General features: G+C 37.0%; 2 protein-coding genes across 5 annotated transcripts; both read right to left on the minus strand.

Annotated features, from left to right (window-relative positions):
* Window positions 1-210: 210 nt before the first annotated feature.
* On the minus strand, window positions 211-6,251 carry Cog1 (Component of oligomeric golgi complex 1). 2 transcript variants are annotated; one of them, XM_064355328.1, is made up of 11 exons: window positions 6,234-6,251; window positions 4,301-4,462; window positions 4,082-4,243; window positions 3,896-4,035; window positions 3,714-3,850; window positions 3,324-3,522; window positions 2,964-3,272; window positions 2,595-2,864; window positions 2,030-2,547; window positions 1,031-1,654; window positions 211-414 (listed from the first exon to the last, which is right to left on the minus strand). In XM_064355328.1, exons 2-11 carry the CDS (start codon window positions 4,441-4,443, stop codon window positions 298-300), a joined length of 2,619 nt encoding a protein of 872 aa, XP_064211398.1. In that variant the 5' UTR covers window positions 4,444-4,462; window positions 6,234-6,251; the 3' UTR covers window positions 211-297. The 2 variants fall into 2 exon arrangements, with proteins under 2 accessions (XP_064211398.1, XP_015836994.1); XM_015981508.2 differs by lacking the exon at window positions 6,234-6,251 and adding an exon at window positions 959-987 and having other exon boundaries at window positions 4,301-4,464.
* A 109-nt stretch (window positions 6,252-6,360) lies between these two features.
* Window positions 6,361-25,974, minus strand: peb (pebbled). Of its 3 annotated transcripts, none has more exons than XM_064355327.1 (4): window positions 25,851-25,974; window positions 15,300-15,380; window positions 9,296-12,401; window positions 6,361-8,168 (listed from the first exon to the last, which is right to left on the minus strand). In XM_064355327.1, exons 1-4 carry the CDS (start codon window positions 25,897-25,899, stop codon window positions 7,058-7,060), a joined length of 4,347 nt encoding a protein of 1,448 aa, XP_064211397.1. In that variant the 5' UTR covers window positions 25,900-25,974; the 3' UTR covers window positions 6,361-7,057. The 3 variants fall into 3 exon arrangements, with proteins under 3 accessions (XP_064211397.1, XP_008195332.1, XP_008195333.1); XM_008197110.3 differs by lacking the exon at window positions 25,851-25,974 and adding an exon at window positions 23,859-24,042; XM_008197111.3 differs by lacking the exons at window positions 15,300-15,380; window positions 25,851-25,974 and adding an exon at window positions 23,859-24,044.
* Between the last annotated feature and the right edge of the window lie 1,186 nt (window positions 25,975-27,160).

Consider the following 27,160-nt stretch of genomic DNA (forward strand, 5'->3'; position numbering starts at 1 on the left):
AAAAAATCGCAAAATGTGATTTTTAAAAACTTTACAAAAATTTCTAAGATATTTACCAACTTATAAATCGCTTATGGGAACAAAAAATAGCACAAAAAATAGAACAAAAAATCGCCTGCACCCACAAAAAAGGGGACAAAAAAAAAGATTTGATCGCCATATAAATAAATTAAACTAAATCTTTCAAAGTTAAAAAAAGACAACAAAAATTTATTAAACATTTTATTTTCCATTTTGGGGCTTATGAGTACATATTTACAAGTATAAAAACGTATAATTGTGGATCAGAGTACACTGCTATGAAAACCAGTCGGTTGTTAAGCCCCCAAACAACGCAGCAGCACCTGAACGAATTGCTGCCGTGGGGTCTTGAGACCTTTTTGGTGTTGTTTTCGTCAGCTTCGGTGAAGAAACCTACAAAACACAACAAAAATTTAACCAAATCTGCTAGAAGCAACCAAAGTACACGTTTTATTAGATAAGCACACAATAAAAACGTGGCAAAACAAATTCATACATTTTTGAAACAATAAAATCTTAATAAATACGTAAACCCTACGTACTTTTAACCATAAAACCTTTTTACTTTAAAAAAAATAAAGAACAATATCAACCAAAAAAAAATTGGTTAATTAATATAGTTATTAATAGTACGAGTGCAAAAACAGAAGCTTAAAGTTCGAGGACTGTCTTTATGCAACGAGCGTATGCGAGAGACAGCGTGTTCGTATAAGTGTTATTCAATTTTTTTTTGTTGGAACATTTTAATTTAAAACACGTTGCTTTTTCATAACATAAACCGGCAAACTTAACAAAATGTTAACTTCAAATTTCAAAAAATTCATTTTATATTTGCCTTCCATTATTTTAAAACAATACACGATCTTGTTAAATGTTAATGTATCAAAGGAACAAACAAATCAGTTAATGAATCACCACGAAAAGCACACAAAATTACCCTTAAATCGTAAACCCCTCACCGCAAATCTACAAAAAAATTGTAAACCTTGCACCCTTGACTCCACCTTACCTTAACCTCCTGCACGTCAACAACCGGAGCCTTCTGTGCCGGAATCTGGTGTGCAAACGTACAAAACAGCGGAAAAGACACCGAAGGGACGCTCAAAGCCATCACCGACGGCTCCTTCTCCTCTTTAAACTTCTCGCCCACCCCCAAGTTGGCCAACTGCGCCGAACTGGGCAAAAGACACCCCAGAATGGCCTGCGACTGCAAAACGGCCCTTTTGACGTTGTTCTGCAGGTGCGAGTAGAACACGTCGAGGTCAAACGGGTCGATTCTCGCCCGAAGTTTATCACAGATTTCTTGCGACAACGCAACTAATTTCGAATTTTCTCGCTGAATACTGAACGTCGTGACGAATTTCACGTCGAAGAGGAGTTGAAGGGACTGGTTCTGGTTGAGTTGGTTGTGGTCGAGGGCGAGCTTGTAGTGGTTGAGGATTGTTTCGGTGGTTTTTTCGATGAATTGGAGGTGGACCTGCTTGGGGAGGGTGTGGGGGAGGACGTGGCTGAGGTCGTCGTTCAGTTTGGAGAGGAGGCGGTGGAGGGTCAGGGAGGGCTTGAGGGGGACTTTGATCTGCGATTTGAAGATCTTCTCGTCGGTTTGCTCCTGGATCTCGATCGAATCCCACCGCTAATTCAAAAACAAAAAAATTAGGGTGACCCAAGTTTGTGTAACTTTTTTATTTAAAGAACATCCGGTATATTTTTACATTAGTTTCAACGTAAAAAAATAATGGCACTTTGTGTAAACTATTATACGTCTTTAGAGTTATTCAATTTTTCGTTTCAAAAAACCGACACTATTATAGAAAAATCACTCTGGCTAATAAATAAAGAATGAAAGACGTCATTAATTTTCAAAAAAAAAAAAAATAAAATCACTCCATAATTTTTAAATTAAATTGGCAACACCGCTAGAAACGGTAGACGATGGTGGTGAATTTTGTTTTTACGGGTGGCAGCGCTTGAAATATTGCCAACCTAATTTACGCTAGAAAAAACTCACCAAAAGGACAGAAATCATCGAGCAAACACTGACGTCGCTGAACAATTTCCTCGCCTGCTTGTCGGTTTCTTGCACACAACTTTCAATCCAATTTTCCCAAAACTGTACACTGGACTTTGTGAAATGGCCACAAATCCGGCTCCAGTCCTCCGTCGAGGCATTAAAAGTGCAACATTTGTTAAAATGTGGACATAAATTCGTCACTGCTTGCAGAAATCGGGCACAAAGCAGCGACTTTGCCACTTTGTGACTCTCACTTTTGATAAAATCGTGCAAAAATAACGTTAAACTTGTTGAATTTTTTGTACTTTCGAGGCGAAGGTGATTCTCTAGTTCTTCTCTATCGACAAACTTTTTCCTATCACTCTTTAAATGTGGATAAATAATTACGTCATCAGTAAATTCTTTGCCGTACAAGTACTGAGACACGTCTATCAATAATTCTAAATATTTGCCGTCCAGTTTCTCGCAAAGATTTACGACGTTTTGCGAGTAACCCAAGGTTTTCATTGACAAACCTTCAAAACTAGATTAGAAAATGACAATTTTTGGGGAAAAAACCTACCGGTGTGTTTATTTTCAATGCGGCTAACGTCAGTCGGGTCCTCTACCCAGGTGTACCACCTTAAGTCAGTCTCACCATGCTCCGACCCTAAATTACCACTCAAAACTTCCCTAATTTCGCTTTCTAGATCTTTAATAATACATGAAACTTTTTTCGAAATCAATTCACTGGCACGTTTCGTGATTAAACTTTGGAAGAAATAATACCATACGTTGAAATTCTCCGGCAAATTTGACTCGGAACAAATCCGCTCCCAATCGCTTGGCAATTCTACGCAAAACTTACGATCAGAGTAGCCATGACCGGAATTAAGATGGCAACCCTTGTGTCATTGCCAACTTAATTCCAGTATTTTTTTTCAAATTTTACCAATTTTTAACGCCTCTTCCCGAATAATGTGCAACCCTTTTACGCTAGTTATAAGTTTTAAGGAACTCTCTAAACCCTTGCAGACCGATTCTTTCGTACTGGCCAACCATTCCCCCAATTTAACATTTTCAGGGGCCGACTCGCCCACAAAACTCTTATATTTCGGCCGAAATTGCTTGATTACGTCCGGAATGTACGCAATAAGGGGCGTAACAGGCAGATCAACCTTAGATAACGTCGGAATTGACTCATCTTCAACGATGTTTTCAAGCTGTTGCCAAATCAAACCTTTTTTACTGTTACCATAACCTGCCAAGTTTTTCACATAAAAACACATTTCGGGGCTTTTGGGCAACTTACACATGAAACAATCGTGTAGTAAATGAATTGTGGTGATGAGACACCGCACCATTGCACTTATCTGAAGCCGCACGCTAGCGTGAGACGTATTTATGACCGTATTAAGCGCTATTTTTCGGTGTTCGATAAAAATATTTAGCAGATCGGTGGCGCTCTGGTTTCTCAAGAGCAACAAAGCGTTTAAATTGCTGCTAGTTTCCTAAAAATCGAACGGTAAAAACTGACCTAACCTCACTTATTTTTTGTGGATTACGCCCTAACCCGTCATTGATTTGCCAAAATTTCATCACTTTTGCACATAATTAGCGGACGTCAATCAATTTATTTAGAAAAAATCAACGTTTTTGGTTTATTTATTTTTTTTAAGAGACATAACCCCACTTTAGTTACCTCGGCTGTAATTTCGACAAACTCCAACTTTTGCTTAATCCGTTCGAAAATCTGGTCTCGGAGAGTCGCCAAATTGGCTCGAATTTGCTTCAAGAGTGGCAATTTATCTAAATATTCCTTCTTAGTTAAACTTAAGCCTAAAAACTGTTTTAATTTTGTTTACAACAAATTCGGTAACAAACCCATGTGGATGTGTTGTGCCAATAAATAGAATTGTGCCGCTGTTAAATTATCGCCCCCATCTAGTGCAGTCCATATTTGCTCATTCATAAAAATCGCTAACCGGACTTGTACAATTAAAACTCTCTCCTCGTTACATTTCCTGCATTTTTTCGGTCAGTTTTAGCGTAAGTTTATTACCTACGTACGTGTCTATCTCTGGTAGTGTTTTTGCCGCTTTATCGTCCTTACTTTCGATCAAATCCTCGCAAATATCGGTGATGTTTTGAATGTTATCTACGATCTGTTGCGAGATTGTTTTCATGTTTTTGATGGCGTCGGACGCGGCCAGGACATCTTTATAGCGGTCGCTGTAAAAATAACACTTGAAAGTTACCCCAAAGTGGGGCTAAGTGAGGCAAACACACCCGACCATGGAGCGGAGCTCCACCCGCTTCCGTTCAATTTCGGCATCAAGTAACTTCTCTATTTCAACGATTTCTTCAATTTTGTGCTCTTCGAACAATTTGTCGACGTCTAATTCCAGTAAATTGTAACTGATACGTGCCATTCTAACCTAAAAACTTCTTGCCAAATACAAAGCCAGTAGATAAACTAAAGTAGCGACACGGACCTTGACAGGGCAACAATAACGATTATATACTCTAGAGAGGGCGCAACTATCGAAATTCGACATATACCGCATTATTTACATAAAATGCGTAGCCTTGAAAAGCCTTAGTAAGTGCGTTTTGTCCCTGTTTCTACGTTTAATCTTCACTCAATGAAATTGCTAATGGGGATGCTCAAAAGAGATATTCGTTAAAGGTCACGTTAGATGATAGATTTAAATCGAGAATGTATTTAAACAGGCAGTTTAGTTTTCCAAGGCTCGACATTTTTTGTAATAACGCTGTAATTTCAAAGGTTCGTCAAATTGTCAGTAATTTTGAACATACGTCAAAACTGTCAAGATTCTCTCACTTTTGAAAAATTGGTAAAGGGCACAGTGATTCTGGCGTTCATCTATAGTTTTACTGTGGTTATTGGTTATGAACAGATTTCATGGAGCTTTCAAACCTGTGCTTCAATCACGTAAATAATAAATCGACACCAAAAACATTAAACAAAGGGGCCTCCAGACTGTTCAAAGTCGTCCACATTACGAAGCACGTCTGTGTGAGAATACTGGAAACACATTCAAACAAAAATTGTTTTAGAAACATAAAGTGTTAGGTACTAACTTGAAAGAGAAATTTCTAAGATACCAAATTTTCATTAAATATTTCAGGTAGATTTAAACAATACTTCCTTGAAAATTCATTCTAAATTATTAGAGTCCGCCCTAATGGGAAAGAATTTAAGACCGCTCTGCTTACGCTGACCATCGTTTCACAAAATTTAATGCATCTAAATCTGGGAATTGTAGCGCATTGAAGTTTGGTGGATTTTTTATAGCCACTTATTTACAGCAACTATGTTATACAACATTTAAATAATAAAGAGAAATTCAGGTTGTATTATTTCTATTTCTTAGGTAATATCGAGGTGTAAACCGTACCCCAAATTTTGTACACCAGATGGTTTCCTGTGATTTAATCATGATTCCTTCTGATTTTCCCTAAATTTTTAAAGTGATTTCCTTAAAATTTCTCGATTTACTCAATTTTGTACACTGATTTCCTCTGCGGTTTACCTCTCGGGTAATATTGAAAACATTTACTTTTCTTGTTGCGAAAGATGTCTTGGTTTCATAGCAGTTGTTAATAGTGTTGAAGGAAAAAATTAAATTTAATTAAAAAAAAAATAAATCGACCAATTTAAAATCCTGGAGTAATTAAATACGATAACCTGTAAAAACACTAAGGGAACAGTTTATTAAAATTTGAAATGTTGGTAACAAACTTTTTTGAGTTCAACAACTATTATTTAAAAACGTGTTGTTGGATTTTTCGTTAAATACAAAGTTCAAATTCTTTTAAGGAATGAATTCACTGTTGAAGCGCCAGCACCTTCTTGGAAATGTCCATAAGAGTTGCTGTATTCTGCGCATTCTAAAAGCCTTTCTCATTGCAATGTTCAGTTGAATTTAGGGACGATCTGATTTATTTTTACGTGAGTGAAGCACAAGTTTGAAGGTTTCATGGTATCTGTACACATAAACTGTAATAACCAGGGTAAAATTATAGACGATCACCGAATTTATTGTTCTGATTCACCAATTTTTTAAACGTGAAAAAATCTTGACATTTTTGACGTACGTTTTTGAATTCTGATGGTGAAGCCATCTGTAGAGTGTATAATCGTTATTGTTGCCCTGTCAAGGTCCGTGTCGCTACTTTAGTATATCTACTGGCTTTGGCCAAATAGTAATGTAACGTCAACAAATTGTCTAGTAACAAAGTGAAAGTTACTGAAAGTTACCAGATTTGGGCAAAAGTACAGTCAGTGGCGCGTTTAATGGCCGGGGTGCAGTAAAAGACAGAGCTTATGAGCATTATCATTTATTGAAATGAAGGTTTATTCAAACAAATATAATAGGTATAATATGTCATTTTACACTAACTTAAGTACATTAGACTCTACAGGAATATGGCATACCTAAAATCGATGGAAAACGAGAACGTATTACAATAAAGACATTTTTAAAGCATCAAATCTGTAATAACACTAATTCACTCTCATTGCTTTCAAATTGCTAAAATGCTCCGTGAGTGCGACGTCCCATCGCACCGCAAGCCGTAAATACTTTTAAGACACAGCGTGAATGTGAATAATACAATACTAATCAATAAGTGCAACAAGAAATAAAAACGTGTCGTTCTATCCGTACAAAATCAAGCCCCAGCTTGGCGGGTGCGCTCCATACAAACATATTGCTTACTTTACAGTGACTTAATACTAAGGCAATATTAAGACACATTATTCGAAGTCAAAACCCAACGCCGGTTTTTGCAAAACCGCCGGTTATAACCTGATTATTTGGTATTCTAGACCGTATCATATTTGTTATGTACAAAAATATATTAATTAATTTACGCTTACAACTGAAGTTTTATACACATCATCACTAGTCTATACTCATTTGCTTCGTTTTTACATAACCTGACTAGACGCAGTGTTTACAAGCCTAAAAAGGTACAAAATTTACAAAATAAATAAATAATCTACACAAGCACACTAGACTATTCTTTCTCCCCGTTTTTGACTCCTAGGAGCTTGGCGGCGTCGTCGGCAGACGCCGTCAGAACCTTATCAATTATAGACCTATCCCTGATCCCTAATAACTTACTAATCAAGTCGCTACCCTCGTTCCCGTCCGACTCCTCTTTCTGGGTGTTGTTATTTTCCGTTTTTGCGAAATTTGGGGCGTTGTTATCGTCGTCGCTTCCGACGATTTCGCTGTCGAAGTTCACGTTGTGTTTCTTTCGGTGGCGCAACATGCTATGCTTGAGGGTGAATCTGCGCCGGCATATGTCACAGCTGAAGGGGCGCTCCCCCGTGTGGGTCCTCATGTGCCTTCTGAGATCCTCCGCCGACCAGAAGCGACGCATGCAGAAGGCGCAAATCACCTTCCTGTTGGAATAATCCGGGAATTTCCCCCTCATGTCGTTCTCCTCGTCCTCATGGTGGCCCCCTTCTTCGGGGGTTGTGGCGTTGTTATCTAGCGCATTTTTGGACATTAGCAGGTCGTACTCTGCGTAATGCTTGTCCTTGATGTGGTCCAATGCATCTTGACGCTCCCCAAACGAGCCATCGCACAAATGGCACTTGAACGGTAGATCGGAATTCTGCACCACGTTATTCTGGACTTCGGATTTTTTGCCCTCGTCCCAGTCGGTTTTGGACTCGTTTGTTGGCAGTTTCTCGTCCTCGGAACTGCCGGCTTCGTAGCCTTGGGCCTTGATGTCGTCGCCGGAGTGCTTGCAGCTGATGTGCTTCTTCAGGTTGGAGTAGGTGGAGAAGGTGCTGCTGGGGCAGTTGGAGCACTTGAAGGGGCGTTCGGGCACGTTGCGCATCAGATAGTTGGTGTTGTTGTTGACGGCGTCGTTGGTGATGGTGGTGGCGTTGTTGCCGTGTTTGCGCAGCAAGTGGCGGTCGCAGTTGGACTTGGTGGTGAAGAGGAGAGGACAGTGGCTGCATTTGAACGGCTTCTGGCCGGTGTGGGTGAGGATGTGGCGGCGCAACGAAGAGCTCCACGGGAATTTGCGGCTGCAGAAGGGGCAGCTCACGCGGTTGGGGGCCATGGAGTAGGCGGACTTCTTCTTGGCGGGGGCGGCGGTCTCCGACTCGGATCTGCAAAGTCGCGACAATATAATTTGCGAAATCGCATCCCAGAAACCTGTACCACTGTTTTTTTCGTTCGTTTTCTGAGATAAAAATAAAAAAATATTTTTTTATTTTATATATATATATATATATATATATATATATATATATATATATATATATATATATATATAAATAAACCAGTTTGATTTTCCTAAAAATTAAAAGTTGGAAAAATACAAAAACATATTATTGAATAGGATGACTTAAAAATCAAAGTTTTTATGAAAAAAAACACAAATGCCAATGATCAAAAAATTTTAATTACAATTTGCTAGGTTAATTATTATTATTCTTTAACATTTCGTCGTTAATATTTATTTCTAGTTCCTGGAGCTTAATTTTTTATGTTCTCGTTACTCTGATATCGCCCAATTTTTTTTAAGAATGTACAATCACGATCAAAAAGAATGATACCCCTAAAATTACATCCACAAAACATTTCGATATGATACGGCCAATGTGTAGTTTGGCTAGTTTATAAATTAGCTGGATATTGTGTAAACTAGCTAGACAATTCGTAAACTATCTGATCTGATCTGATTTTCAACAAATAAATCTTAGTGGCAATCCAAAAAAAAAGGAAAAAAGTGCTAATTTTCAGCTTTTTATCTTTTCAACAGCTCAAGTCAATTTTTTACGTTGGTATGTAGGCTATTGTAGAGATTATTTAAAATAAATAAAAACGTTAACGCAAAAACTAAACGCAATAACTGCTATCTACTGCATTTGCAAACCAGCATTAACTGTAAATAAATCAGTTCAGCAATTTTCTATCCATTTCTTTGTTCAATAAAAAGTTTGATTTATTTCTTTTAATTCATTTTTAGACGATCCAATAATTATGGTAATTAAAGTGATAAAGTAACATCGAAAAGAATAATTATTAATTGTTTTTTTATGCAACATTAAAACTTACATACATTGCAAAGGATTTTCCATTATGTATTGTACAATGTGTTCCAATGTGTTCATCAAGTCACCTATGAAATTTGAACGTAATGTGCCGCTTAATTTAAATTGTGAAAGCTCTCAAAGTGACAAAAACGAAAAAATACATAATAAAATAAAACTTAAAACAAAATAAAACTTACTTATTTTCGTCCGTTCCTGAGATGTTCCCTTCGCTCGTGCTCCCACTGGCCACTAGCCCTTCCTCATCCTCCTCACTCGCTCCTCCAACCTCCGGCTCCTCGCCCTCTCTCTTGAAATACTCCTTGAACTGTTGTTGTGACGCATTATCCAGAAGCCTGGACACCGGCACCAAATCCTCCTCATTCTTCACCTTCTCCGACTTGATCTGCTTCGCACGCAACTCTAGCAACTTCTCCTCGAGAATCTTACTCCGTTCAAACCCCGTCTCGTAACACCTACTATCCTCAGTCTTTTCGGCCTTCTCGGCATTCTCGTCGATCACAAGCGCCCCATCCTCATCATCGTCCTTCTTCACCTCCTGCCCGACCCTCAAATGCTGCGCCAGAATCGCAAACTTCAACTTCTCCTCCATGTGTTCTTTGGTATCGTCATAATCCTGACTCTTTGGTACTTCGTAGTTTGGTATACTGAGATCACAGTAACTCTTCATCTGGCTTTTGCGCCCCGGGTTGCTCACGCCTCTCTGGCGCTGCGACCAAAACTGGGGATGCTGCTGCTTGATGTGTCTCTCCATGTTCGACCTTAACGTAAACCTAGCCGAGCAATGCTCGCAGGTGAAGGGACGTTCGGTCCGATACCGCCTCTGTTTCTGCTTCGGCATCAAAACCCCGTTCTTGATCACCATCTTGACCGAATTGGGCGACTGGGTGAGGTCGGGCTTCGCGACCGGACTTTGCAACTTGTAGTTGTCGCCAAAGTTCGCCTCCACGTTGAGACTCAAAGGCTCGGTTTTCTTCAGTTCGATGGGGGTTTGCATCCTGAAGTTGTCACTGATCATGGAGCCGCCGCAGAACTGGAAGCGCTGCAAGCGCTCCTTCATGTCCGACTCCGGGGGGAGTACCGGGGTCTGGAGGGAGGAAAACAGGAGCGGGTTTAAAGGCCAGCCGGGGAATCCCGGGAAGGTGTTGCGGTAAATCGAGGCGTAGAGAGTTGCAGGGTCGATTTTTGGCGGAGTTTTGAGTAACTGTTGGGCGAATAAATCGCGCATTTGCAACGGGGGGGTTTTCTTTGACAGGTCTTGCGGTACTTCCGGCTTGACCTCTTTCTTCTTGCTCAAATCAAGGACCAAGTTCATTGGTTCCTCCTCCTGCTCCTCCTCCAAGTCGGAGGGCTCCTTCAGCTCCTCCAGGTTCTTGACCTGGATTTTTGAATGGGGGGTTGAGACGTTTGTAGGTTTTGGTGTGAAGTTGTAAGGCGGCAAATAGGGCGAAAATTGCCCATTAGTCCTGTGTTCCTTCAAACTTTTCAAATTCTCGCTCCGGATGATGTTTGAGAAAAGGGGAGGTTCCTTAGGGAGGGGGACATTGAGTGTCTCCTTGAGTAAAGTGGGAATTAGGGGCGCTATCTCAGGTTTGTGTTTCTCAGGGGTTGGTACCAAGTCACTTTTGCGTGGTTCCGCCAGTTTGTTTAAATCCTCATTGGTGGGGTCTTCCGACGGGTGATAGATTATAGCTTTCTTGACCTCCTCACGTGTTGTCTTGGCGTGTCTGTTCCTCAAGTGCCGCTCACAATTGGCCTTGGTGGTGAAAGCGTAGTTACAGAGAGAGCATTCGTACGGTCTGTCCCCATTATGGGTCCTCATGTGTCTGATCAGCGCCGCTTTATCGATGGATGAGTGTGGGCACATGTTGCAGCGATACATCCCATTGTTATTACCATTAAGATGGGCCCTATTGTGCCCTTTTAAGGCCCTCAGATTCGGGAAAACCGCCGTGCAGAGACGGCACGGGAACTCGCCCCGGAGCTTCATTTTGCGAAACTCCACGGCGAACAAATCCTGAGATTCCTCCTCTTGTTCCGACCTTTGAGTCTCTTGTTGCGCCAAATCGCTCTTGGTCTGGAGTTGTTGCAAGAGACTACCGTTCGTAGTCATCGAAATAATGGACTGGATGTCCGCCAGATCCTTCGAGTCATTGGTCATAACTTTCGCCAAAAGTTGCTGTCGGAGTTTGGTCGAAGTTTCGCTGATCTGTGGCGGAGGGACGAACTTTTCCGGCGAATTGTCCTGAAGGTTCAATCTGGCGAAAAACTCGTTCCGCCGGATTTCCTTGTCGGAGACTTGCGTCTTGGTCAAGTCAAGCCCATTGTATTGGTTCTGGCAGTCTTTCTGGTGGATTTCCAGCGAGCTGGAGCAGGGAAACGCCCGTGTGCAGGTCTTGCACTGGAAAGTGAGTCCGTCGGAAGCCGTGTGTAGGTTTTTCTCGCATTCGTACCGCGCGATATATGGAAACTTCTCGCTGGAAAAGTCGACAAAAGTCAAGTCTTTGAACCCGGCAACTGTGTGTCTTTTATTCCCGCTGGAATGTACAGTGTTCCGATGGATAGTTAGGAGTTTGTTGTTTTGGAAGAGTTGGTTGCATTGCCCACATTTGGCGGGATAATCCGGGTGATTGTCCTCCAGGTGCGCTTCCAGCGCCACAATCGAGTCAAAGTCGGTGCGTTCGCAAACCGGGCACTTGTAGAACTGGCTTTCGCAATCGCTCGCGTTCTCCGTTCGCTTATTCGCGTGGTCGCTCGCCTCCAGCTTGCGTTTTTTCGATTCGACTTTGTTGTTGTTGAATTCGGTGCTTTTGGAGCTTCCGCTGTCGGTGCTGGCGTCGGATTCGTAGTTGTCCGCTTTGTGGGAATGTGTCCGCATGTGTCGGTGCATGTTTCCGTTGGTGGTGAAGGTGTCGCCGCAGTAGCGGCAATGGAAGGGGCGTTCGCCGCTGTGGACCAGCACGTGGCGGTCCAGGCTCGAGCTGGAACTTAGCACTTTGAAGCAAATGCGACAGGTGAAGCCCTTGTCGTCCTGGGCCTCCGTTTCGTTGTTGTGAGATCGGATATGGAGGGTGAACTCGTGCTGGGAGGTCAGCATGGTGTCGCAGATCGGGCAGACGTATTTGCGCTCGGGGGAGCTGCAGTCGCTGCGGTTGTCGGTGTCGCAGGGGTCCATGGTGGCGGTGGTGTTGGTGGCGGAGAAGATGCCAGAGTCGCTTTGGGTGCTTTGGTTCGTTGGGGATTGTTTCGTTGATTCGGGTTCTACCTCCATGGTAATGTCGGTTACTGGAAACAGGGAAATGTTTAATTATTGTTTACTGGAGATTCGAGAGGATATCCCGGAAATGTGCGGTGGCGTGAGCGATGCTTGATTTCATTCATGTTTTATCTTTCACGTTAATACGATTAGTAATATTTTATGGCGCTAGATCAGAGTGATTGAGGTATTGATCGCGGAAAATTGTATACAATTTGTAAGAATTACCCAACGAATCAACTGATTATAAAGAAATTTAAAAAATAATGCGGTGCAAACAAGAAAACTAACAGTAAAATTTTGCAAATTTCAAAAATTCGTTTTTTGAAGCAGTGGAAGAAAAAAATTGGAAGGTAAGTTTTTTCAGTGACAGAAATGCCAACAAGAGGACTACACTTTTCCATTTTCCATTTTAAAGTAGCCTAGGCGTAATACTTAAAAAAAAATATCCAAAACACAATCGTGTCCATTAAAGAACTAAAGAAGAAATCGTAATTACCAACCGTTTCTATGTTTTGTCAATATGTACAAAACGAAAATTTACAAAATGTAGCTCAAATTTTTAAGTTTTTTGGCTCATTTTTAACGAAATTTCACTCAAAAACGCTCTACATTTAAAAAAGCATCAAATATATTAATCTAATTTAACAAAAAATTGTAAAAAATCTAGCTCTGAAATGTTGTCAAACACAAAAATAATATTACTTTCGGCCTTATTTGGTAAATTTTCGGATTGTTTTCAGGAGAATTTAATTGGGCGATTTCTTTATCAATTTTTCCAAAACCGGAAAAAACTACGATTTAAGTTTAAAAACAAGCTAAGAAAGGCTTGAAATGTTATAATTAACAAAAATTCCAACAGTTTTTGTGTTTTTTCGGCTTTTCTTAATTAAATTTCTATCAAAAATAAGCGCTAAGTCGCATAAAACACACAAAATAGCATTTCAACTAATTTTTCGTTTATTGGTGTTTTGAGAAGATTTTGCGAAGTAAATAAGTCTATTGGTTTAAAAACGAACTAAATCGAGCGAAACGAGCAAAAATATCATTTTTTAAAATTAATTTTGGCAAAAAATTAAGAAAAATCAGTTATAAATTTGACCCTAAATAACACAAAAATCTTTTTTTGTTGGTAATATTTTAAGTCTTCTTTTTAATATCTGAATCCTTGCTTATAAACACTATTTTAAAACTCGTTTCCCAGAGCAACGTGTTTTAAATTAAAATGTTCTAATAAAAAAATTAATAAGTTCTCGGGAGTCTAGGTATGTAACTCGCATGCGCTCGTTGCATAACGACGAACTTTGGGCTTGTGTTTTCGCACTCGTATTATTAATTATTATAATATTTTTACTTGTATTACCGAGTTTCTGATTTGTCAGCTTTTTTGACGAAATAATATGAATTTAGAACTGTTTTTGTAATTTTTAAACATAATTTGAGAGGAGTTTGGGAAAGAAGTGAGTTTCTGGTGTAAATATGTCCAAACATAGTGTGTTAATTTTGTAAATGTCAAATAAAACAATTTTTGTGGTGTGTCGACGTGTCGAGGTTCCACTGTAATGCCAAGACAGCGATAATTGAGCGCTCAAGGTTGGAGCAATTTCTGTAACTGCGTGATTAACAAAGAAATGAAGAATTAGAAAAATGATAAAACAGAAGCTTTCGATAAGAGTAACGTCAATGGTGATTATGTAAGCGTTATCATGGCGAAAATTTCAGAAATTGTGCTTTGATTTTCGGTTATCTGTAAACCAGAAGTCAAACAAGTCGAACAAATATTTGCTTCCAATTCGACCACATTTCCCGTTTTGATTAATTCGGGTTGTTGGCGGCGTGGAATGTGCGTCCAGGTGATTAATACCATTTTAATCGCTGTTTGGAAACGTCTAAAGTTTCGGAATATTTGAGAAGCTGTGTCATGCCGCGCTTCAGAGAAAAATCACTGATAAGTGCGCAGATGTTATTAATAATTGTCTGAATAAACATGTTGTGCTTGAACCCAATACCTGAGATAGTGCTGCGATTTGTCGCCGGTTCCGCCCCTGGTCATCACCATAATAACAACAAAGAGATTTTCTCAAGTTCTCACATGAAAAAGCACGATAATTTGTTTTTATCTCAGCTAAAAGGTTAACAATCCGTCGGTATTTGGAAGGAAACGAAACCTGGCCTGCGGTTTTTTTCCTCATTGTGGTCCATAATCACTTTCCGCTCCTTCAAGAACAAAACATCGTCGCTCCGATTTTATCGCCCGTTCCCACCTTCGACAAACAACGCGCGTTTTCTTCATAAGATGTGATGTGTGTGAGATTTTCCAATGACACGCCGATGCTTTTCCATAATTTCGTTGCGCAACCTCTTTTTAAACAATAAACGACACTATTTGGGTCAAGTAAATGATGTTCGACGATTACGAATGTCACTGACAAAGAATTTTTATCAGGAGGTGATTTCATTGCAGGTACACATGGAATGGGAGCAAGAGATGTGTGTTTTCAATTATTGACTTTTCCTAATCAGTCTGTCGCTCGGCCCGAATTTCAATATGACGCACTCTCTCATTTATTTAATTACTAATTAGAACACACTTAGTTCCAAAACAAGCGCCATAAAAATAATAAATCGCACGTACAGTTAGCGGCAGCGGACGCCGACCTAATTGGCCCTAGTGGCTCCAGAGGATCATTAGCACGACCGATTATCTCCACCGGTGCATAAGACGACACACTGACTCAATTTCTTTGCCAGTCTTGTCTAGGACCAATTAATAACACTTTTTGCAATAACAAGTTTAAGACACATATTTACTGTGTAGAGGTAAAATTACATTGATTTCTATTGATAAATGCTCGACACCAGCCACTCCGTTGAGAGTTTGCGTGTTTTTGTGGTCGAAACCGTGCCAAAAAGAATCTTTTCCTTACCTAGAGCGTTGTTTGGCGGCGGCGAGCCCTGCTGTGGATTCTGCGGCATGAAGAGCACCCCTTGCATTTCGAAATTACGTTCTGGAACAGAATTGGTCCAATGACTTTATCTCGTGTACATACAAACAGAAAATAACCGATACATTTGAATATCAGATAGAGCATATGGTCGTTCCACCTGCCCTCCGGTCGCTGGAACACCTGCTACCGGCGCGTGCTCTCCCCTTTTTCAACGGCCGAGATCTCCGGAAAATGTTTTATTAACTCCGGGGGAAAAAACGCGGCTCACGGCCGCCAATAAATCCAAAGTACACGCAACTCAATCTCGCCATTATCGAGGAAAATTGATATTGGAAGATGTAAGTTAAGTGGCGATTTGTGTTCGACGTGTCGTACAACAATGACATTGCGTATATTCAGCATCAGTGCTGCAATTAGAGCCGAGGTTGGGAAATTGCAGACGATTCCGGGTTTTGCGATGCTCGCGATAAGAATTGGCAAAAATTTGAAATTAGATAACGGGAGGATTTTCCTGCTTTGGGATGCGGAAAACGATAATCTGTATCTGGGTCGATGATTTCATTTGAAACAAACTGATACGGACATATTTGCGATTGGAGCAAAAAGAAAGCTGCAATTGATTTGATTAAGGAAGAAAGTTAACTTTGTGGAAAAATGGAAGAGGAACAACTAAAGACATAAAAATCTTTGTCTGTTCGCAGGGTCATGACAATAGTCAATTGAGCGTGTAAATAACTGTTAAAGTCGCAAAACAACCCAATAAATATGCTCCTGTGATTAAATTACGAACTTCTACCAGCCTTGCAGTAATGAGTGCTTTAATTGCAATTTTAACACTGAAATAGGTGACTTAATAGGCTTGGAAAGAGTCATGCTGTTGCTACCAGCCTTGCAAAAATCACCACTTATACAGCAGTGTATTTTGTTAAACAGAAGCAAAATCAAGAGAAATGGAAATGTGAATTAAATGAAAATAAAGCAGAAACACTGAAAACGTAATTCAAAACTTGACCAAAAATTAGAAAATTAAAAATAACACCGATTTCGGTCAAATTTTTGACAGAAATGATGATTTTTCAGTTTAATTCCTTGAAAATTCCTCTCAAAAACAAGATAAATCAAGCGAAACGGGCAAAAATGTCGGTCTTATTTGATGATTTTATGCAAAAAAATCAAAAAACAGCATTTATCTCTAAAATGAGTTTTTCGAAAAACAGTTCAAAATATAATGAAAACTGTAAAATTTTTAACAGAATTTGATTATTGTTTGGCCTGGAAAGGAAAAAAAAAATTATTTTTTCAGTAAACATCAGAAAATTTTAGTTTAAAAAAAACAAAGTCAAAATTTTCTTGAAAGTTGGTTCTTATTTTATTCAATTGTAAATCTTTTATCTATTGGGAATTAAAACGAAACAAAGTTTCTGTTTCAAAAATGAGCTAAGTGAAGCGAAACAAGCGATATCATAGATAGTAGATTTTTAACCAGATTTTGAAAATTAAAAAAAAAAGATTTTACTACTAAATGGTTTCAAACATTTGTAAAAGGCAGAAATAACATAATCTTCGGATTGCTAAAAATATTTTAAAAAACATCCAAAAACCTCCGAAAAAAGTAAAAATTGTTGACAGAATTTGATGATTTATCGTTTATCTGAGCCAAATCGTCAATCAAGAAACTGTACGATTTTAGTTAAAAACATGTGCTTAAGGACTTTAAAAAAGATACAATAAAAAACCTCAAAAATTCTACTTTTCCAAAAATCCCCAAAAAAATTTCTCACAAATTTTGAATTTTCCAAGCCGAGTTTCGTCAAAAAATTCTTCTTATAAGGACTATTTAGAGGCTCAGTCTCTCCTTGTCTAAAATATTAGTGAATTTTTCGCAACAAGCACAGAATTCTTGAAAGGGGCAAAAAACTACTAAATATTGCAAGATAAATAATAAAAATTATCTAATACAAACATTACAGATTAAATAAGAGAAAGCAAATGTAAGTTGCGGAAATCTAATTCCTGTATTAAGAAAATTAATTTAAGAAAAACTGAATCGTTTCTTTATGCCCTTCAATCTCAGAATTGCTCATAGTTAGATAAAAATAGATAAAAATTTAACTTCCATTAAACAAACAAAGAGAGAAAATATCACAGTTTGATGTTACTAGATTGTTGTCCAAATAAGGAAAGAAAAAACAAAGAAACAAGAAGTGCACAACAAATTCTAATTATGTCTTTATTGGTAAATAATAATGTTGGCAACATAATTCCAGATTGGCGCTTGATGAAAACACGAATTAATTTCCTTCACAGCTGTTTAATTCTGTGAGCGGCAATTTACCGAATTTCTCGTTAGCTCCACGTGTAACAATATTTAGAAATTATAATGAATTCCCGCATGAAAGTTTCAGAATTGGTCAATTACGTAAGAAAATCAATATTGTAATTTATCCCCGGTTGCTTCGTGCAAGTGGCATCCCATTTATAATTGAAGAAATCCCCGACATTTCCTTATCAATAATTGATCAGCCCAGCCCAGCGCTCGAAAATCGTAATCAATTGCATCGATTTTCGTAAAATATGCAAAGTAATTTGCTGACACATATGTTCAATAGAGAAACATCAGATTTCATATAATTACATAAACGCGAACGTCTGAATTATTGTTATGAGCTGCGAGACCAGTGCACGCTTTCTTAATTTCGAGATGGAACAACATCACCACCAGACCGAAAACGTTAGAAATCTGCAAATTTTCATCCTTTCGCTTGATTGCGCGCGCTTATCTCCACTTATCTCGTTTATTAAAATAAGTGCACGTTTAATTGCTGTTTACCAACGCCGATAATTGCCCTAATTGATAAAATGGAAAAGTTTTCCTTGGAGACGTTGCAAAAGCGCGACACTTCAGCCTCTTATTAATATTAACCGAATTTTGCAACGCCACCGGATGCGTTTCGGCTAACGAGATATTTTCACTTAATATTTTATAAATGAGAGAGAGGAGCGCGATATTAACCGTTGAGAAACCATTGCAACAATTTAGTGACCAGTGTCGGCACGCGGACGCCGACGCATCTCCTTATTACCTAACTGCTCGAAATCGCGTGATGATAACGTATCAGAGGAGATCACAGCTTCTAACTGTAACCAAACACGGTTTATCGCAATTCACCGTAACTGATAGAGCTTCAAAGCGGGGCAGCGCAGCTGGGAGAGAAAAACGATAAGAGAAAATTCCTAATTGAATCAGGCGTCGCTGATTACGCGCTAATTAGGCGAAAGAAAAACGAACGGGAGGAGGCACGCAACCGTCGCAGTTCTGGGCCGCCCCCTGGCGCCTATCCAATCGAGCTGATGAATGGGGCTTTATGCGAGATGAGCTTGTTTGGTTTATGGCCGTACAATAGGCGACTTGGTACAGATTGTTGAACATATTGACTTCCCCATTGTCAGGGATGAAAAGAGCCATGCGAAAATGAGCATCTGATATTGCCACAAACGCCACATCATCAAAGCGGTTTCAGCCCCCTTTCAGGTTATTGGATCGGAGGGGTGATATATTGGTTTAATAGATTTTATTAATAATCACAACTTATATTGCATGTTTTATCTATCCGGACTAAACCACCAGATTTATTTAAATACCTTTACAAACTCGAAAAAAAACAAAAATTGCAAAGACAAACGATTTTTTCCGTTTTTTTTTTCAAAACCAATTACTGACTGGTACATTAAAATAGTGGTAGCTTTATAGCTATAGCTAAAGCTATAGCTTTATAGGTATAAAAGAAATTGCCTTTTTTACCGCAGAAATTGACAAAATTCATCAAAGAATCTGCTATTTATTGTTCTAATAAATAAGAGAAGACGTTTTTGTTTGGATAGTGATTCAAAATTATCTAAAAGTCCTCTTGGAAGCACAATTACGGTAAATATTATACCAAAATAGATTAAACATTAAAATTAAATGAACCCATATTTTTAATCCCCCCCCCCCAAGTTGCCCCAAAAATAAAGATTATAATTTTTTGTTTTCAATAATATTTTTTATATTTTTTTTTATAAAAATTGGTATACAGATACTCATTTATAGCAGTACAAATTGTAAGCTTGTAGGGCATTGATGAAGGGGGCTACCAGAGCCCCCTTAACGTAAACTGTCACATAACTTTGTAGCACAAATTAATTTAGTAGAAGGGTATTTCTTTTAGAAACTTTTTTGGTTTTAATTAAGACTGAAAACAACTACTTATCGAACGATTTTAGGTTCCAAATATTTTTTTATTTAGCTCGTAAAGTACTTAGAAAATTTATTTTCTAAATTAGAAGTTTTCTAAATGTCGGAAATTTAGAATTAAAATTAAATTAGATTTCGACTTTTCAACGTTTCTCTATTAAATAAATTAAAGTCCTACGTATTAAAAGTTGAAGCTTAAATTTTTTTTTGATAGAATTCCGAAAAAATTAATCGCACTGTGTATTTCAAAAAATATAACTCAAAAATAAATAATATTGGCAAATTGGCGTTTAATACATATTTATTTTCAGAACACATTATAAGAAATTTAGAATTTTGAGTTTGAAAAATTTTAATTAGTTCCGAAAGTGGAAACTTTGGTCTTAAAAACCAGAATTCCGAAACAAAATGTGTAATCTTGTAAAAAAGAATTTCGAGCTTGGGACTATAATTTCGAGAAAAATTGACTTCAAATGTGAGAATTTAAAAAGCAAAATTTTACAAAAAAAAATGCTGAGCAAATATTTGCTGAACTGCAAAATCGAAACACAGGGTTATTCACATAAAAGTCCGAATCTAACCAAGTAAAAAGTGCACACAAAATACAGATTATAAAGCTAACTGTTATTATAATTAACTAATTTTATAATTTGAGTTTCATATTTATAATCTGGACGTAATGTACTTTGTGTGGCATTTTTACCAGGTCAAGCTCAGAGTCTTTTGTGAATAACCCTGTATAAATATAAGCTTTGGAATTTTAAATTAATTCCAGACTTCCAAACTATAGACTTAAAAAGTTCGTTTTACATATTAGGGTTTTACTAAAAAACTGAATTTCAATCTCTGGCCTGAAGTAAAAATTCTGAGTTTTGAAAAATGGTTTTTCCAGGTTTAAGTTCCAAAATTCAGAAATCCAAATATAAATCTCAAAATTGAGGAGAATTTAGCCAAAAACACTGCAAATTCAGGTTTAATTAAAATTGTTATTTGAAATAAAAAATAATGCAACTATTGCTTGAAAAATATAGTTCAAAATTCCAAACAAATTTCAAAGTAATTCAAAACGCTGAAATTTATAATTAGAAAAATTGTGGACACCTACAGAAAACCCAAAATTTATAAATCAAAATATGAAAGTTGAAGTTAGGACAAAAGTCACATTTTTATGCTAAATAACCGAAATTTGAAATGGGAATACTTAATAAAAGGCGAAAATTGGTAAAAACATATTTTGTCGGATTCTGCAAAATTGCCAGTCTTTTGACTACCTATTGATTCAAATACAATAGTTGTGCCACTTATTTTCTTATTTACTACTAAATTATTAATATAACAAAATTTTATCACGTTTAAGAGGTTTTTGAATCATTTTTTTGTCAAGTTCAAGTGTCCATAATAGGTACTAATAGCTGGATTTTAAAGACTGTGTCTATATATAAAACAGAGATACGCAGTGTGTAGGCGTAAATACCATAAGCTAATTAGTTGTACTTTTTCGCCCGGTATAACTCTTGAACTGGGTATTTTTACTGATGATAACTTGACCGTAACAATTTTATGGTCAGAAAAACGGTTCCTGTACCATTTTAAATTTTGGTTCTCCAGTCTATTGTCAATGTCCACTATGATATTATCAAAATCTTGAAATCCGAGTAATTGAACGAGTTAATTCTCGATTCGACCACGTGCAAAAATCGGAAATCGATTGCGCGTTCCGCGTAAATCGCAACAATCCAAGATGTTATCTCTCCCACTCTCGCGAATCAATAATATCTCTTGAATTTTTCAACATGAATCAATCCAGATTGCAACTGCAGAGATAAAACGTTGGCTTTTTATCAGCATTGAATAATTCCGCGATGATGAATCCTGCTGCAAGCAATCCTGCGACGCTCAATGCGTGGCTCTCGTTGGCGCATAATCACGTCAGCAGGGTCAGCAGTCCTGCTGGTGGGTGTGCCTCCCGGGCTGCGATCTCAGGAGAGCAGGCGGGCCAAGATGGCGTCGCCACCTGTATTGATCTGCGAGTCTGTACCTGGCGTCGCCATGGCTACATATCACATACAGACAACCACCAAATCTTACCACAGCTTTAGAATTTTAACACAAAAAATCTACATCCAAATCAAGATCAATTGCAGAAGCCAAAATTTTTTAAAAGATTTTGACTTCTGAAGCTTTTGATAAGTGATTCCTAACAAATTTAACAGCTTTGCTTTCATAAACAGGTAGTTTAGAATTTCTGTAAATAGTAAACATCAAGAATTAGCCATTTCTTGTGAGAATCTTGTGATAACATGTGATAAATGTATAGACTTCAAAAACTCTACTAGCATAAAAATTTTAGATGGCAGAATCATTGCTTTTACGAAAAAGTAGTTTAGAATTGAAGAATTTAAAGCAATAAGAAGTAGAAATCATTTAGAATATGTAAAAAAAATTGGAAATAAACCAAGATCTTAGTAACTCTACAACCCTAAAAGTTAAAATGCTTTGATTTCTGGAGTTACCTAACAGTGATTTCTAAAAAAGCTTAACATTCTAACATCTTACCTTTTACAAATAAAAAAATTCAAAAAATTTGGAAACGTAGAATTTTGCAATAAAAAACCTACATATAAATCCAGACTCCAAAAAATCCACAATCGTAAAACCCAAAATTTTGCAAAAAAAATTAGAAATTTCTCAAGAAAAATCTGAAGTGAGTAAAAAAATAAAAAAATTAAGACTAGTATTTTTGCTTGTACAAAAAGACACTTCAGAATTTAAAAATTAAAACGTCCGTAACTTTGCAAAAGCAAAAACAATCAGAAAAGTTAAAAATATTTTAAAAAAATATGATTTTTGGAGTCACTGTAAAGTACAAATATTAAAATTAAAGCCATTGGCAATTGAAAAAGCAACCTTGTCTTAAATAATTTCGATTTATACTTGGAACTATGACGTCATAACTACCTTTCGAGCAGTTGGTATAATTTTAAGATCACATGCTTTTTGACTTTATAAGAGCTTATCGAAGAAGAAATAAGCACAATTTAGGATAGAAAGAAGTTGAGAGAGTAGCTATTTTTTGGTTTTGTGGAAAATTTGAAAACTGGGAAAAACGACATTTTCAATTTCCGTAAAACAAAACCAGGTTATGGTTTGTTAATTTTCGATAAAAACGTCCCTAATTGTCTTGCTTGGCTTGCGCCAAGATGTGTAAAAAACGACAATGGCATTATAATTGAGGCGAGATGAGCGAAATTGTTTTAAATAATTAATTCCCAGTTTGAAATCGGACTTTTCGCTCTCACGTGTGATGGCTAATAAATATTCAAATTAGGCGTTCGAGAAGCACAGTAACGTAAAAGCAATAATTGGTAGTTTAATACACCTTATAATTAATTATATGTATAAACTTGTGCAATAATCACTTAATCATTACTTCGCATAAAAGTCTGTTTCTAAGTGGCTTTTCTCATAAATCAAAGGCAAAAATGTTCTATTTTTATCACCTGATTTTACGTCGGTTTTTTCTAATTGCTAATTACAACTTGCAGAATTCTGAGGAAAATTTTCAGAAGAGTGAAATGGAAATAATAAATTGGAGCTTATGAAACTTTGAGAAATGCTATAATTACCAAGTTTACGAAATACGCTTACTCTACCATAAACGCACCAATAAGTGGACGCGATTTGAGCAAAAAGACAATTAAATTAATCAATGTGATTGATCCGATCTAGCTCAAGATTTCTTTAATTATTTAATTCGACTTAATTACCACCAAAAAAAAAACAAAACCTTGGAACAGTAAACATACCAAGCCCCAACTTTTCTGATCAAAAAGGGGTTGGCGCTAGACAAGGACACACTAATGCGAAATTTCGTTAAACCAACAAAGACAGCAATAAATCTCCACTTTGGATCATTTCTTATTTCTTTCATTTTGTGTATTTTTTTAAACTGTTTGTTTGCTAAACCCAGCTTCTGGCTGATTATCCATCATTAAGTTAATGTTTGACGTCCACGCATACCTTCCAAGCAATTAACACCGACAACTTTTTACTCATCAGTCCGTTTTCAACCATCAGACATTTATAAAATAATTACCTCTGGTAATTAAACCGTAATTGTTTTTCGCCGCCACGTGCCAATTCGGGATTTTCCCTCAACCCCAATGAGATAAGAGATAAGGCGTTGCAATTCTCCCCCAGTGTGTGTAGGGACTAATTGCCATGGCAACGCGCAATTACCCCACGAATTTTCCCAAATCATGGTTTTTCCCGGCGAAAATTGCGCAAAAATGTGGTATAGTTACCTCGGAGTTGGGGAAAGGTAATCCATCACAAGTGCACCACGCCACTGATCCGCACCGATTTTGTCCCAATTGATCGTCACAAGTCATCAAATTCGAACTCATCAACCAGCACTCTCGATGTGATGCTCGCGAGCAAGACATGGAACGCGAAGTGAGCTTAAAAAGATCAAGTCGCCTGGCTGTGGGTGAGCGGACGCGGATTGGTCGCGGGGATGGTGGTGGGGGTAGAGGTGAGACAGGTACTTGACAAAGACGACATATGCAGGAGATGGGAGATGGCTGTGTGGTAATAAGCTGGATCGATGGGATGGAAAGGTTGGAAATTGGGGTTTCCCAGAGGGGTTTTGGGGGGAAAGTGTTTTGAGGTGACCTACGACAATGGTTTGCATTTTATCTATCGAGCTTTATGGCTTTTACGTCTGTATTATAATTTTAAGGTCTACAATGATAAGAAACTTTATTCCGAATAAAATTTTATTAAAGACAAAGTTATAATTTCGCCCCAAATTAATAAAAAAGACACAATATCAAAACGCAGTCAAGTCCGTTTTCCTTTTTTTTATTACCCAGATTAGGGCTATAGACGACGTAATTATATCTCGTACGATATAATTAATAGAAAATTATTACAAATTATTATTGAATTTGTACAAAGTGCTGATGTTATCTTTTCTGTCAATAACTAAGTATCTATAAATTAGCTAAGATTTCATCAAAAAGTCGAAAATTTTGAGTTACGAGAAAAAAACAGAATTTTTAAATAAAAAATAAGCTAAGTTTTCCAAAAAAATATAATCAAAAAAATAGAATATCTAGTGTCAGAAGCCAAAGTTTATGTTTTTTTTTTGGTAGAACTTTTAAAAAAGTAAATAAGACTTTGCGTTGAAAATCCAAAATTTTGAGTTAAAAAATTGTGACCAAATTGGTAAGACTTTGTAAGTTAAAAGGTAAAAGTAAAAAAAAATCAAGAAATACTCATTTCTGAAAATTTTAATTCAGAATTCTGAAATAAAGTAAACACAACGAGTTATAAACACTTAGAAGTTTAAACTTTATGATACAAATTCTAAATAAAAATTTTTCTATGTACCTATTGAAAGTTGGACGTCCCAATTTTAATGCCAAAATTCCGAGAACATTTTCCAGACATTTTTATATCAAAAAAAGTAGAATAACTAGTTCCAAAAGTTAAAGTTTAAATTTTTTGTTACAATTTAAAAAAAAATAATAAAAGTTTGCATTTAAAAACTAAAACTAAAAAGTTAGAAAAATGAGACGAAAGTAAAGTATCGAAAAAAATTCTAAAATAAGGTTCTAAAATAAAGTATGTTCTACAAAGAGTTATAAAAACTTGGAAAATTTGTTAAACATCCAAACTTTGATGTCAAAATTCCAAGAAAAGTTGAAGTCAAATTCAAAATCAGAAATCCATGAGCAAATTTTGAAAAAAAAACTCAAGGTTCTGGACATAACTTTATTCATAAAACTCGAAAATAGTGGCCTCTGAACTCAAAAAACGTACTTTCAGGTCAAAATTTTGGAATTTTGATCAAATTTTAGATTTTCAAACTAGAAAGTTTTTAAACAATGTGAATTTGAGTTTTTAAAAGTAAACCCCCTAAGTTCTAAAAATCTAAATTCCAAGTTCGAATTTTAAAATTAAATAATAAAATTAAAGAATAATATTCTGAATTTAAAATCATCAAGTAGGATATCGAAACGTAAAAAATATATACAATTTCAGAAGTTGTTTCGCATTCTGAATAAGTTTTAGGAAAGTAAAAGTGATTTAAAATATGAAAAGATTGAAAATTTTAGACTTTACAATTAATAGAAAACTTAGATTTTCCAAATTCTTAGCCGAATTCCCGGAATTTAAAATCGCAGTTATGAGAGTCAAAAGTAATTTTTTTATTTTGTTGAATCTTTTTTTCAACAAATGGTAAAAATCGAATAATAATAAACATGTAATTTTAACAATAAGCCACTTACTGTGTCGTGAAAAATTCACCAAAAAGTCACACCCACGTTCAAACATCATCGAAAGCCTCGAATTTAGCTCAATGATCAGATTAAAACTAATCTTTCGACAGGTAGGTATGAGGAAAACTCCAAACGCCCGATATAAATAAACAAGTCGGAAGTTTAGATTCGAATAATTCCAAGTTGTTTGTACATTTGTGATAACCAAATCGATAACACTCCTCAGATTACCATCGTCCCCTGCCAGCAATTTAATTTTCCTGCTGATGGAAGAATTAGCACACAGCCATCGGCCAAGACGAATCCACACACACACAAGACGAAAACAAAGCCCCACCACCAGGTGATATGTGAGAGAGACGTCGCTAATGGACGATATCCTGCAGAGAGGGTTCGGAAACGCGCGTTCAACGGCCCAATATCGCCTCTCTCGACGACTAATGTGTCGAATATGTTTATTGTCGAGTACGTGATTGCTCGAACTACTGTTATGTCTCCATTGTCTTGTTCGATTAGCAACAAGTCAGGACTATGGAACTTTCATCCCCCGAGCAGCAAAATGACTTGACCCGACCCTCACCCCAAATCCACTTAATTTGACCTTATTATACGCAGAGAGGGTGTCAAGTGATGGATTAGCGCGCTGAATAGGAGATGGGCTTTCCAGGCACCGCAGATCAACACAAACGACCAGCGGGGGTAACAGGCACCGAATTATTTGGACACAATTCAAAAAAAACAAATTAACAACCGAAAAACTGTACTGTTTGTTCAAAATATAACTTTGGGTTTATGCACAATTATGACTTTTATTTTCAGTAAATTTAGGTTTCAACTGTGAAAAAATTAAACAAGAAAGCCAGTAAGTAATATTGGAATCTTCAAGGGGTAGCTAGTAGGTAACGAATCAGGGTGGGAGTTAAATTCATTCATAAAATAGGTGTGTCTGGTTAAATAACGTAATCCGGGAAATTTGCCCATTTTTTCGAAAATTTTTACCAAAAATAAGTGCCGATAAGGTGATAGTGATAATCTTGTTTGTTGTAAACAACCTTGACAATGTTACCGCGACCTACACTAACACTTGGTTATCAAATTCGTGTTTTTGGTCATTTTAGTGTTTGTAATATTTTAAACAAACATTTTTATTCAAATTTTTATTTTATTTTATTCAAAAAGTCTGTTAGTGACATTTAAGTGTTAGAAAATTTAACTTTTTTTACAGAATTCGTAGATAGGTACTAAACCCAAGTTTACCTAAAATTATTTTTAAATATACAGGGTAATTCCTATTTTTTTCCTAATTTAAAATAAGATAC

The sequence above is a fragment of the Tribolium castaneum genome, chromosome 3, assembly GCF_031307605.1.
Source record: "Tribolium castaneum strain GA2 chromosome 3, icTriCast1.1, whole genome shotgun sequence".
Taxonomy (NCBI): Eukaryota; Metazoa; Arthropoda; class Insecta; order Coleoptera; family Tenebrionidae; genus Tribolium; species Tribolium castaneum.

What these genes read in the sequence shown, in the direction of transcription:
- Cog1 (XM_064355328.1), bottom strand. Translation starts at nt 4,443, where the DNA reads ATGGCACGTATCAGTTACAATTTACTGGAATTAGACGTCGACAAATTG. An exon ending in ACTACACGATTGTTTCATGT is followed by an intron (nt 3,273 to 3,323) that starts GTAAGTTGCCCA and finishes AAAACTTGGCAG; the next exon opens with GTTATGGTAACAGTAAAAAA. An exon ending in CATTGAAAATAAACACACCG is followed by an intron (nt 2,548 to 2,594) that starts GTAGGTTTTTTC and finishes CTAGTTTTGAAG; the next exon opens with GTTTGTCAATGAAAACCTTG.
- peb (XM_064355327.1), bottom strand. Translation starts at nt 25,899, where the DNA reads ATGATGTTTGAACGTGGGTGTGACTTTTTGGTGAATTTTTCACGACAC. An exon ending in GCCGCCAAACAACGCTCTAG is followed by an intron (nt 12,402 to 15,299) that starts GTAAGGAAAAGA and finishes CCCTGTTTCCAG; the next exon opens with TAACCGACATTACCATGGAG. An exon ending in TCAGGAACGGACGAAAATAA is followed by an intron (nt 8,169 to 9,295) that starts GTAAGTTTTATT and finishes GCGACTTTGCAG; the next exon opens with ATCCGAGTCGGAGACCGCCG.